Source organism: Chelmon rostratus, chromosome 11 (genome assembly GCF_017976325.1).
Source record: "Chelmon rostratus isolate fCheRos1 chromosome 11, fCheRos1.pri, whole genome shotgun sequence".
In the NCBI taxonomy this organism is placed as follows: Eukaryota; Metazoa; Chordata; class Actinopteri; order Chaetodontiformes; family Chaetodontidae; genus Chelmon; species Chelmon rostratus.
In genome coordinates this window covers 6,531,941-6,542,150 of record NC_055668.1, presented here as the reverse complement: position 1 = coordinate 6,542,150, position 10,210 = coordinate 6,531,941, and the positions used below count along the sequence as shown (strand labels likewise).

The 10,210-nt window shown below is 44.8% G+C and overlaps 2 protein-coding genes across 2 annotated transcripts; one reads left to right on the top strand and one right to left on the bottom strand.

The window, feature by feature from the left end:
- Positions 1-6,457, top strand: polr1b (RNA polymerase I subunit B). Its single transcript, XM_041947309.1, has 15 exons — positions 1-232; positions 757-924; positions 1,034-1,180; positions 1,276-1,408; positions 1,529-1,665; positions 1,842-2,065; positions 2,180-2,351; positions 2,601-2,772; positions 2,860-3,141; positions 3,230-3,363; positions 3,473-3,643; positions 3,785-3,941; positions 4,088-4,284; positions 4,361-4,611; positions 4,790-6,457. The coding sequence occupies exons 1-15, from the start codon at positions 56-58 to the stop codon at positions 5,670-5,672; spliced, it is 3,405 nt and encodes a 1,134-aa protein (XP_041803243.1). The 5' UTR covers positions 1-55; the 3' UTR covers positions 5,673-6,457.
- On the bottom strand, positions 5,939-8,769 carry LOC121613713 (N-acetylneuraminic acid phosphatase). The gene is made up of 2 exons (XM_041947310.1): positions 8,638-8,769; positions 5,939-7,220 (listed from the first exon to the last, which is right to left on the bottom strand). The coding sequence occupies exons 1-2, from the start codon at positions 8,749-8,751 to the stop codon at positions 6,579-6,581; spliced, it is 756 nt and encodes a 251-aa protein (XP_041803244.1). The 5' UTR covers positions 8,752-8,769; the 3' UTR covers positions 5,939-6,578.
- Positions 8,770-10,210: the final 1,441 nt, after the last annotated feature.

Here is a 10,210-nt window from a genome sequence, read left to right as displayed (position 1 = left end):
CTGTGTCTCCATGCACATGTGGTAAACAAGCCAATGCATCCTTGGGATTGCAAGCATGGACTTCTCAGAAAAGTGGAGTAATTTGGTCAAAGGTCCGAGTCTAAAGAATCTGACAGAGGGAGGATTTGGCGCCCTGAAGGAGACTCAACATGCCGCTACTCAGGACCTGACGAAAGCGCACATCGAGTCGTTTGACCAGGCTGTCACTGACGGACTCAGCCGCGTTGTGCAGGTCGGTTCAACTGTCTTTGAACAAAGTTAGAAACCAACATATTGCTGCCTCAGGTTATGCTAAAACTATGCCTCAATTGAGCAATTTTTGAAGGTGAAAAACTTTTAGTAAGAAACGACACTACAGTGGCTTGTCTTTAACGTTAAAGCCATTTGAAATGACACCCAGCTCAGTGTTACTGAAAAGCTAGCAGCTAGTTACATAAAGGAACTCATTGTTTTTAGCTACTGTATTAGCTAGCTTAGCTAGCTATCAAGTAGTTCTCAAATTGTGTGGATTTGTGACTGCTGTTTGAGAAGTAAACACATCATAAGCGCTTAGGACACACTGAAATAATGCACAACCCTTAAGCAGTCAGTGAAAGCTAGCACCAGGTAGCTTGTTACTGTTCTCATTGTCTTTTTCATTGACCCCTATGTGCATTTTTCCTAAAGTTGTCTTGAAGTAACCTTCAGTCAGTTTCTCCTGCTAAGTGTTGTGTTCGTAACGTTTCCCGTGTTTGTTGTGTGGCATGCCTTCCTCAGTCCATCCCCCCTTTGGAGTTCATGTTCAGAAATGACCGGATCAGCCTTTCCTTTGTCGAAGCCACCATCTACAACCCGGTGGTCGCCAAAGGGAGCATCTGCAGGGACATGAAGGTGTTTCCAGCAGAGTGCAGGGGAAGAAGATGTTCATACAAAGGAAAGCTGGTGGTGAGTCTGCAAACTGGAAAAGTCCTGATGGAGGATCTAAACTGTACGTGAGAGGCATGATAACACTTTGGTCACTTATTTTACTGGTTGTTGTTTTGTCTCATCTCAGGCGGACATCAGCTGGTCAATCAACGGTGTTCCCAAAGGCATCATCAAACAGTCCATGGGTCAACTGCCAATCATGGTGAAGTCCAAGATGTGTAACCTTCATGGCATGTCCCCCAAAGAGCTTGTAGAACATCATGAAGAAGCAGAGGTGAGACACACATTTGTAATGTGAGATGAGCAGAAATTCATGGCATGCAGTCATATTTATTAATAAAGGACCAACTCCCTCTTTAACATGAACAGGAAATGGGAGGTTATTTCATCGTGAATGGAATTGAGAAAGTTATTCGTATGCTGATCATGCCAAGGAGGAACTATCCTATCGCCATGTCAAGACCGAAGTGGAAGAGCAGGGGGCAGGGATACACTCAGTATGGTAAATATAACCTTTTAGCTAATGTGCAAAACTGTAGTGAAAGTGTAATTAAAGTGTGGGCACGACAATTCAAGCTGCATATCTTTTCCATTGGATGGCATCCGGTTTTTCTTCTCACAGGTATTTCTATGCGTTGCGTGAAGGAAGAGCACACGGCCATCAACATGAACCTCCATTATCTGGAAAATGGGACTGTGATGCTGAACTTCATCTACCAGAAAGAGCTCTTCTTCCTCCCACTGGGCTTTGCACTTAAGGTAGTAATCAGGTTCATGTGTTTTTCAAAAAGTCTGCAGCATTCATTATTGTACCAAAAGAGAGGTGCTAAACAGAACAGAATATCTTTGAGAAAGACAATAAAACATAAGGTAAAACCTCTTTTGGTGCTGTATGATGTGTTAATACAGCTCATTCTCTCTGTACTATCCTTCAGGCTCTGGTGGACTTCACAGACTTCCAGATCTACCAGGAGCTAATCAAGGGCCGTGAGGACAACTCCTTCTACAAGAGCTGTGCATCAGAGATGCTGCGCATCGTCATGGAGGAGGGCTGCACCACCCACAGCAAGGTGCTTAATTACCTCGGAGAGCGCTTCAGGGTTAAGATGAACCTTCCTGAGTGGTACACAAATGAGCAGTGTGCCAACTTCCTGCTAGAGTAAGTCTCTTTGACGTTGCGTTTTTTTTAATCATCCGCCTGACAGAAACCTTACTCTACTTATCGTCTTTTTTGGTGTTGGTAGTAAAATGAGTCGTGCTTTGTTTTGACCAGTGAGTGCATCTGTATCCACCTGAAGTCGGACGTGGAGAAGTTCTACCTGCTGTGTCTGATGACCAGGAAGCTGTTCACGTTTGCCAAGCAGGAGTGCATGGAGGAAAACCCCGACAGCATCATGTGTCAGGAAGTGCTCACTCCCGGTCAGCTCTACCTCATGTTTCTGAAGGTGAGGTCATGAAGACGTTTGAACAAGCACTGAGTGAGGCATGTGAAGTTTTTACGCTGTGCTTGACTTTACCATGAAGTAGTCATGCTGCTTTCTTTACTGAGAAATTAAATCTTTCATATTAGTAGATTAAAACAATGCATGCCTTTCTAAATATCTGAAATGTACTGGTAGAACACCAAAGGGGACAGTTTTTTTTGTCTTAGAGATCTTACATTATGGATTTAACCCTTATAATATTGCCAACAGGAGAGAATGGCTGCCTGGTTGGTGTCTGTGAAGCTGTCCTTAAATAAGAGAGGCAACAGACTGAGGGGAGGCTGGACTGCTGAAAATGTGATGAAGATATTCAGCATGGGCACAGACCTGACCAAACCCTTTGAGTATCTGCTGGCCACTGGGAACCTCAACTCCAGGACAGGTATGGCTATATGAGTTGAGTGTGACTACATGCTTTTTGTTATAAAAGACGTAGTTCATCTAAATTTGGGTTGCCCTCTCTCCATAGGTCTTGGCATGCTGCAGAACACAGGCCTGTGTGTGGTAGCTGACAAGCTCAACTTCATCCGCTACCTGTCCCACTTCCGCTGCGTGCACAGGGGGGCAGCTTTCGCCAAGATGAGGACCACGTCTGTTCGTAAGCTGCTGCCTGAGTCCTGGGGCTTCCTGTGTCCCGTCCACACTCCGGACGGAGAGCCCTGTGGACTCATGAACCACATGACGGCCAGCTGTGAGATTGTGGCGCCAACCTTGTCCACCGCATCCCTGCCTGCTCTGCTCTGTTCCCTTGGTGAGTGAGAGTCTGACACAAATTTAAAAGCACGTGTCAGTGGGCTGGAGTGCATACTAGAAAACCTTTTCTGTGTCTGGTGCTTAAGGTGTTACTCCAGTGGATGGATCTCCCGGCCAAGCCTTTTCAGACTGCTACCCGGTGGTCCTTGATGGGGCTGTCGTAGGCTGGGTGGAGACTGAATTAGCCCCAGTTGTGGTTGACTCACTCCGCAGGTTCAAGGTTTGTCAAGATATTTGTACAGATATGTATAAGATGTCATAAAATGTCAAGTGGTTGTGCCTTGCATGTTATTTGTGCAGAAAACTGAGTTTAAAGCAAATACCTTCAGGTGCTGAAAGAGAAGAAGATCCCTGCCTGGACCGAGATCGTTCTGGTTCCAAAAACAGGCAAGGCCAGCATGTACCCAGGCCTGTTCCTCTTCACCACGCCCTGTCGTATGGTGCGGCCTGTACGAAACTTAGCGCTTGGCAAGCAGGAGCTGATTGGCACCTTTGAACAGGTATGTGTAAACTATGATTTAAAAAGATTCTGTGGTAGTTGGATGAGCCCAGTATTTGAAGCACACAAGTGTAAAGACAGATTTTTTGCATATTGGTTGTTGAATTGTTTTATTTAATCGTCTTTTTCGGTCTTGTTGCAGCTTTATATCAATGTGGGCATCTTGGAGGATGAGACTGAGCCTGGAGTGACCACACACCAGGAGCTCTTCCCTCACAGTATGCTCAGCGTGGTGGCCAACTTCATCCCCTATTCAGACCATAACCAGAGTCCTAGAAACATGTACCAGTGTCAGATGGGTGAGTTTTAGACCACCATTAATGGCACCATACACCTGTGCAGGTGCGCAGGCTGGTGAAATCCTATTACTTCAATCCTTTCATCGCCATTTCTAGCTGCTGTGAAGCATTGTTTCCACCAGAGATTGAACTCATTCTCTTCTCAGGTAAGCAGACTATGGGGTTCCCCCTGCACTCATTCATGGATCGCTCAGATAACAAGCTGTACCGGCTCCAGACTCCTCAGAGCCCGCTGGTCAGGCCCTACATGTACGACCACTACAACCTGGACAACTACCCCAGCGGCACCAACGCCATTGTGGCCGTCATATCCTATACAGGCTACGACATGGAAGATGCCATGGTGAGTACAACACAAAAGTCCCCCCCCCCCCCTCATAGAAATAGAGTGAAATCCTGACACGCTGTGTTCTTATTAGATTGTGAACAAGTCATCGTGGGAGAGAGGCTTTGCCCACGGAAGTATCTACAAGACTGAGCTGGTGGACCTGGCAGACAAGGTGAAGGGTGAAGACGGCGTGGTGTTTGGGACCAAGCCAGGTGACCCTAAAGTAAATGAAAAACTGGACGCTGATGGACTGCCATACATTGGATCAACGCTTCAGCATGGAGACCCCTTCTACTGCTACATCAACCTCAACACTGGCCAGACCTTCATCACCTACTACAAGTAGGTGTCAACATTTGTGTACCTATGTTTTATTCATCAGCTCACTGAAATCACTCAAATAATGAAATAATGATCTCGGAAAAACAAATTCCTCAATATTAATTACATTTTACAGTATATTTGATTTTGCAGCTTTCAAATTACAATCAGTAATGTGTATTTCCTTTTTTTCTGCCAGGAGCCAAGAGGCCTGTGTTGTTGACAATATAAAGATCTGCAGCAACGACACTGGCGCAGGCCGTTTCAAACGCGTCTGCATCACTGTACGAGTGCCGCGGAACCCCACCATTGGTGACAAGTTTGCCAGCCGCCACGGGCAGAAGGGCATCCTGAGCCGTCTGTGGCCAGCTGAGGACATGCCCTTCACAGAGAGCGGCATGAGTCCCGACATCCTGTTCAACCCCCACGGCTTCCCTTCCCGCATGACCATCGGGATGCTGATCGAAAGCATGGCCGGCAAGTCCGGCGCCCTGCACGGCCTGAGCCACGACGCCACGCCTTTCACTTTCTCAGAGAAGAGCTCTGCGCTCGAGTACTTTGGTGAAATGCTCCGCGCGGGCGGATACAACTACTACGGCACGGAGCGGCTCTACAGCGGACTGAGCGGTCAGGAGCTGGAGGCCGACATCTTCATCGGAGTCGTCTACTACCAGCGGCTACGTCACATGGTCTCCGACAAGTTCCAGGTGAGGACCACGGGAGCACGAGACAAGGTGACCAACCAGCCGGTGGGAGGGAGGAACATCCAGGGAGGCATCCGTTTTGGGGAGATGGAGCGAGACGCCCTGCTGGCCCACGGCTCTTCTTTCCTGCTTCACGATCGCCTCTTCAACTGCTCGGACCGATCGGTGGCTCTGGTGTGTGTTGACTGTGGCAGCCTGCTCTCCCCTCTGTTAGAGAAACCGCCGCCGTACTGGTCAGCCACGCGCCACCGAAAGACTGTCTGCACTCTGTGTGGTAAAAGCGACTCTATCGACTCGGTGTCTGTTCCTTATGTCTTCCGCTACTTTGTCGCCGAGCTCGCAGCGATGAACATCAAAGTCAAATTAGATGTTAAATGAATTTTGTGGAACAACCAGTAAAGATATATAGCTTAAATGCGACAAAATCAAAATCAAGGGAAAGTTTCTTGTATGAAACTGCTGTGTGTTTCATTAAAATGTGTCTTTATATCCAGTGAAGCTGCTGGAGTTAACCGTGCTGAAGAAAGATTCAACATCAAACTGTAAAGCCATGATGTGTCAGAAGGTGCCTGAGAAGTTTATCTCCTTTTATCAGAAGTCAAGAGTTGGAAAAAACACCCAAGTGGCAGCATGTGATGGAATGAATGTGTTGACATCTGGTAAGGTGTGTGAAAATAACCCAAAGGTCTTTTTGTACAGTCAGTCTGAGCGTTTAATAAAAATGTACCTGCGTACCAACAAGTATGATCCTTCACTTAAGTAATTCCATTACAAATAATCCGGATTTTAGGGTAGGACTGCAAAACGAAAGAACAGACATACTGTCAGTAAAATGTTCTTAGATAAGACAAGTGAAAGTACTCATTGTGCAGGAAATTGCCCATGTGACTGATGTATTAGACTGCTGATGACTCAAGGCATTTCACTGTAGTAGCTGGGTAGTTGTGGAGCAAGTTTTCACTTCATTATATGTTGTCTGTTTCAAAGGGTTGGGAACCACTTATTTAATCATTAATAGCAGATTGTGTTTGATAAGTGTGTTTTTTGTAAAAACTACAGCTGTCAGAAATGTTGTGGAGTAAAAAGAAGCAGAAAATGGAAAGTATTTAAAATTGTACTACGTACAGTGCTGATTCGCAGTTGCCCACATTGTACTACACACTCTAAAATTACAGGATACAAGTAAAACTTGCACTTGTTCAAAGTTGGAAAAATGACTGTGATAACATAATTAACATAAGTGACAGTCGTCCTCCTTCACATGGTTTTAATCACCAGTCTTCCTCACTGCAGTTGTGCCAGAATATCTGGCAGGTCCAGCACAGTTGGGATGGTGTAGTCTGGTTTCACTGAACCATCTGGCACAGCGCCTCCTGCACTGCTGATCCAAACTGTAGTCCGTACTCCTGCATTAAAGCCCCCCTGAATATCTGTGTCCAGAGAGTCTCCCACCATAACACAGTCTTGGGCCTCCACCTGCAGCATTTCAAAACACAATGTGAAGATGGAGCGGAGCGGTTTCTGCTCTGCGTGTTCTCCACCAATCACAATGGCATCGAAGAACTCCTCACATCCGACTGTCTCCACCTTCTCTCTCTGGGTCTGAGACTCCCCATTGGTCAGCAGCAGCAGCTTGTATCTGCTGCGCATTTGTTTCAGGAGGGAGCGTATTTCAGGGGACAGACTGAGGACCTCCAGGCGGCTATTTTTCCACAGGTGGTAGCACTGAGCTGCCAGAGAGGGTGTGTGACCGCCGCCCACTGCCTCCTGGATGCTCTCCTCCCAGTGACCCACACGGACCTCGTCAATGGATCTGCCAGCTGAGGGGTCAAAACTCTCACGGAGAAGCTTCTGCTTGAACTTGTCACAAATGTTGCTGATGGTCATGTCATCAAGGGCCAGTGTGTTCTTCAAAAAGTCACTGGTCTGTAAGATTCAAGCACAACAGATAACATAATAAAACATGTATGTCTGATTCAGCAATGACCACAAGAGGTCAGTGTTGAGACTGTTTTAAATGTTAAGGCTAAAGTGCAACACAACCGTCTGTGGTGGGAGGAGGTTGTAGGCACCACTAAAGGCACTTCTCCTGGTGGGTGTGTTTTAGCAAACCATTATTACATGTAAATATACATCTTCTGTGAAAATCAGGTAAGTAAATTGCAGCATGTCAGATCCTCTTAAAAACAGTGGTCTCATATTAAAGAATAAAATTTACATCAACCTAAAGTCTTTTGGCATCTATGCCTGCATGTTTTGCAAAGGAAAATCAGACATTTGCTCACGTTTAAAGCCATGCATCTGAAAAAGATCGAATATAGCAGAAAGCTTCTGGATAGACTTTTTAAACCAAAGCCAGTTTAAAAAAAAAAAAAAAAAGGACTGATAACCTCCTCTGAAATCCTGACTATGGTGTAGGATTTCAGAGGCTGATGCTGAGCAGAGCTTTACTGGAAATGATATTATATGCACTAATACGAACGGTAAAGGTCTGAGCTGCGGCTGCTCCAGTTTCAGGTCCCTCCTATGTGCATGCAGGGTCACAGACACACTGGCATGGCTGCAGCGGTGTTTCAATCTGGTGCTTGAAGTTATATCAGGAAGTATGGGAAGTCTGTGCATTATGCACATTCTGTCAGGTATTATTCCATATCATGTTAGTGAAATATTACAACTGATCCATAAACATGTATGAAGCATTTCAGTGTTGTGGCTGGCTGAGGTGGAGCTAACTGTAGTGGCCTTACATCCTGTTGGGTGGTTTAATCTGCAATAATGGAAATTTTACTGTGTTGTGTGTAAAATTTTAATTTGCACACACAATATTTGTCCCTGAAATGAGTAAAAGTATAAAAGTATCAGACAAAAGACATTCTCAAGAAAGTACAATACTTGAGTAAAACTACCTTGTCACTTGCCACCATTGCATGGATGGGTCACCTGATTGGAATGGAGCCACTGTTAATTAGTTACTTATTCACTATCACCTGGTGAAAACACCTGTAGGAGTGGACTATGTGTGTATACAGGCTTTGGGTGAAGTTTAAATGCTTCAAAAAACTTGAAATACAGTAAGTATTTGCACCGTTACATGTTTGCCCCTCCCAGCGCCTCAGCCAATCAGAAGTGAGCACGGGCAGCAGTAGCCCATCCATTACTTATTTTTCTTAATTACAGTTTAACACAGCAATCAAAACAGCCTGTTTAAACAAACTAAATGACACTCATCGTCCGGTGTTTGGAGATGAGTCCCCAGTGGTCCTCGCTCTTTAAATTTAGTTCAATGAACATTTCCCGCAGACTGACGTTACAAATGCGGAAGTTAATGTCCAGACTTCGTCACCTTTTGTATCGCCACTCCACCTGCGCGACTTGTCTCAATAAGCGTGTTGTCCAAATCGAATAGTAAGGCCTTCACAGCTCTGCCGTCCATCGCCGGAGAGGACCGTCCATTCATTGTACGCGCACCCCCAAAAACACGTCACGGTTTGACTGCGAAAGCGCTTCCGGGTGAACTGCATGACGGGAGATGTAGTTGTGCTAAATATCAGGCACTTTCAGGTTTAATCCCCTAGAGGGCGCCAATAATCAAAAATAATTCTTACCAGCGGCTCTTAAAGTTCTCAAAGAGCTCTGCACACCGACCAAACAGCGCTTCACCCGCTCCAGTTAGAAGAAATCTTTAGAACAAAATTAGATTTAAATGTTTTGTGCTTCATACCTTTACAAAAAACAACAAATAAATGAGCGAAGAATACTACAAATGTTTCTGTTTTAAAATACTTTCAAAACCTCCCCAAATTAAAGTTCCTGTAGAGCCACGAAAACAGACGTTATAGATTTATCATAACTGATTATATCATTATAGATTTATCAAATAAAGTATTGTAAAATAACAATTAAGTAATCTTATTGTTTTTTTTAAGAATATGAAACTATTATTATTATTATTATTATTATTATTATTATTATTATTATTATTATTATTATTTGCAGAAATGGATTAGGTTATGACCCTGTTATTACAATGTGTTCACACACCGTTTTCCATTATGGACAAGTTTTCCTTTTGGTGGTGGCTGAACTGTGGCCGGAGCCTGCTTATATTACACTGCAAAAAATATTTTTAGAAAGGTGACGATAGTCAAAGTGAGCAGGAAACAATCAGTGTCATCACTTGTCTAATTAAATGCCCTACGTGACTCTTGACCATGCGTATTGCCAATTTAAACACACATTCCGTGACACACGCTCTTTCAAAATCAAAACATACCGCAATTCTTATGCAACCTGTCCTTTAACTCGCTCTCTCACCTGGCAATGAGCCAGAGGTTCACACGCAACGGTGTACAGGCCTGTTGCACCACCTGACTCAATCAGAAATCACAACAATCCTTTCTCACATTACCTGCGAGCGTTTGCGTCTTTAAGACGAACCTGACCTAATTATTTCAATTACCTTGGACAAAAAAATGCCAGAGATAAACTATAAATCATGAAATGGTGGGAGAGGACTAGACTGCTATTATCTGTCAGAAACAACAACACCTGCCGCTTGCATGCGAAGAGGAATGTGCCTGTTTAAGTGACAGATATGCTGCAAATTAACTCAAAACATTAAAAAAAAAAAAATGTAACCCTTAACCTTAAAAGGGAAAGAGAACCACAGACAGTGGATCTGTGAAGAGTGAACTGACAGGTATAAAGATGGAATTTCCCCTCTGATGTGGAAGTGGGAAAAGAAGCAAATGACTTCCCTAATAGCTCTTATATGACTCTTCCAAGAAAGGGCAGGCATCTGAAGGGCCGGTGAGGCCCAGTGTCTTTGTCTGCACGACACCGTTCCTCTTTTATCTCTGTGGGTGGCCCTGGCTGCACACAGTCACACGCTATCTCTCAGCTGGGCATGAATCCCC

What these genes read in the sequence shown, in the direction of transcription:
- LOC121613713 (XM_041947310.1), bottom strand. Translation starts at nt 8,751, where the DNA reads ATGAATGGACGGTCCTCTCCGGCGATGGACGGCAGAGCTGTGAAGGCC. An exon ending in GTGGAGTGGCGATACAAAAG is followed by an intron (nt 7,221 to 8,637) that starts GTGACGAAGTCT and finishes TGAATCTTACAG; the next exon opens with ACCAGTGACTTTTTGAAGAA.
- polr1b (XM_041947309.1), top strand. Translation starts at nt 56, where the DNA reads ATGGACTTCTCAGAAAAGTGGAGTAATTTGGTCAAAGGTCCGAGTCTA. An exon ending in ACGACATGGAAGATGCCATG is followed by an intron (nt 4,285 to 4,360) that starts GTGAGTACAACA and finishes TGTTCTTATTAG; the next exon opens with ATTGTGAACAAGTCATCGTG. An exon ending in ACCTTCATCACCTACTACAA is followed by an intron (nt 4,612 to 4,789) that starts GTAGGTGTCAAC and finishes TTTTTCTGCCAG; the next exon opens with GAGCCAAGAGGCCTGTGTTG.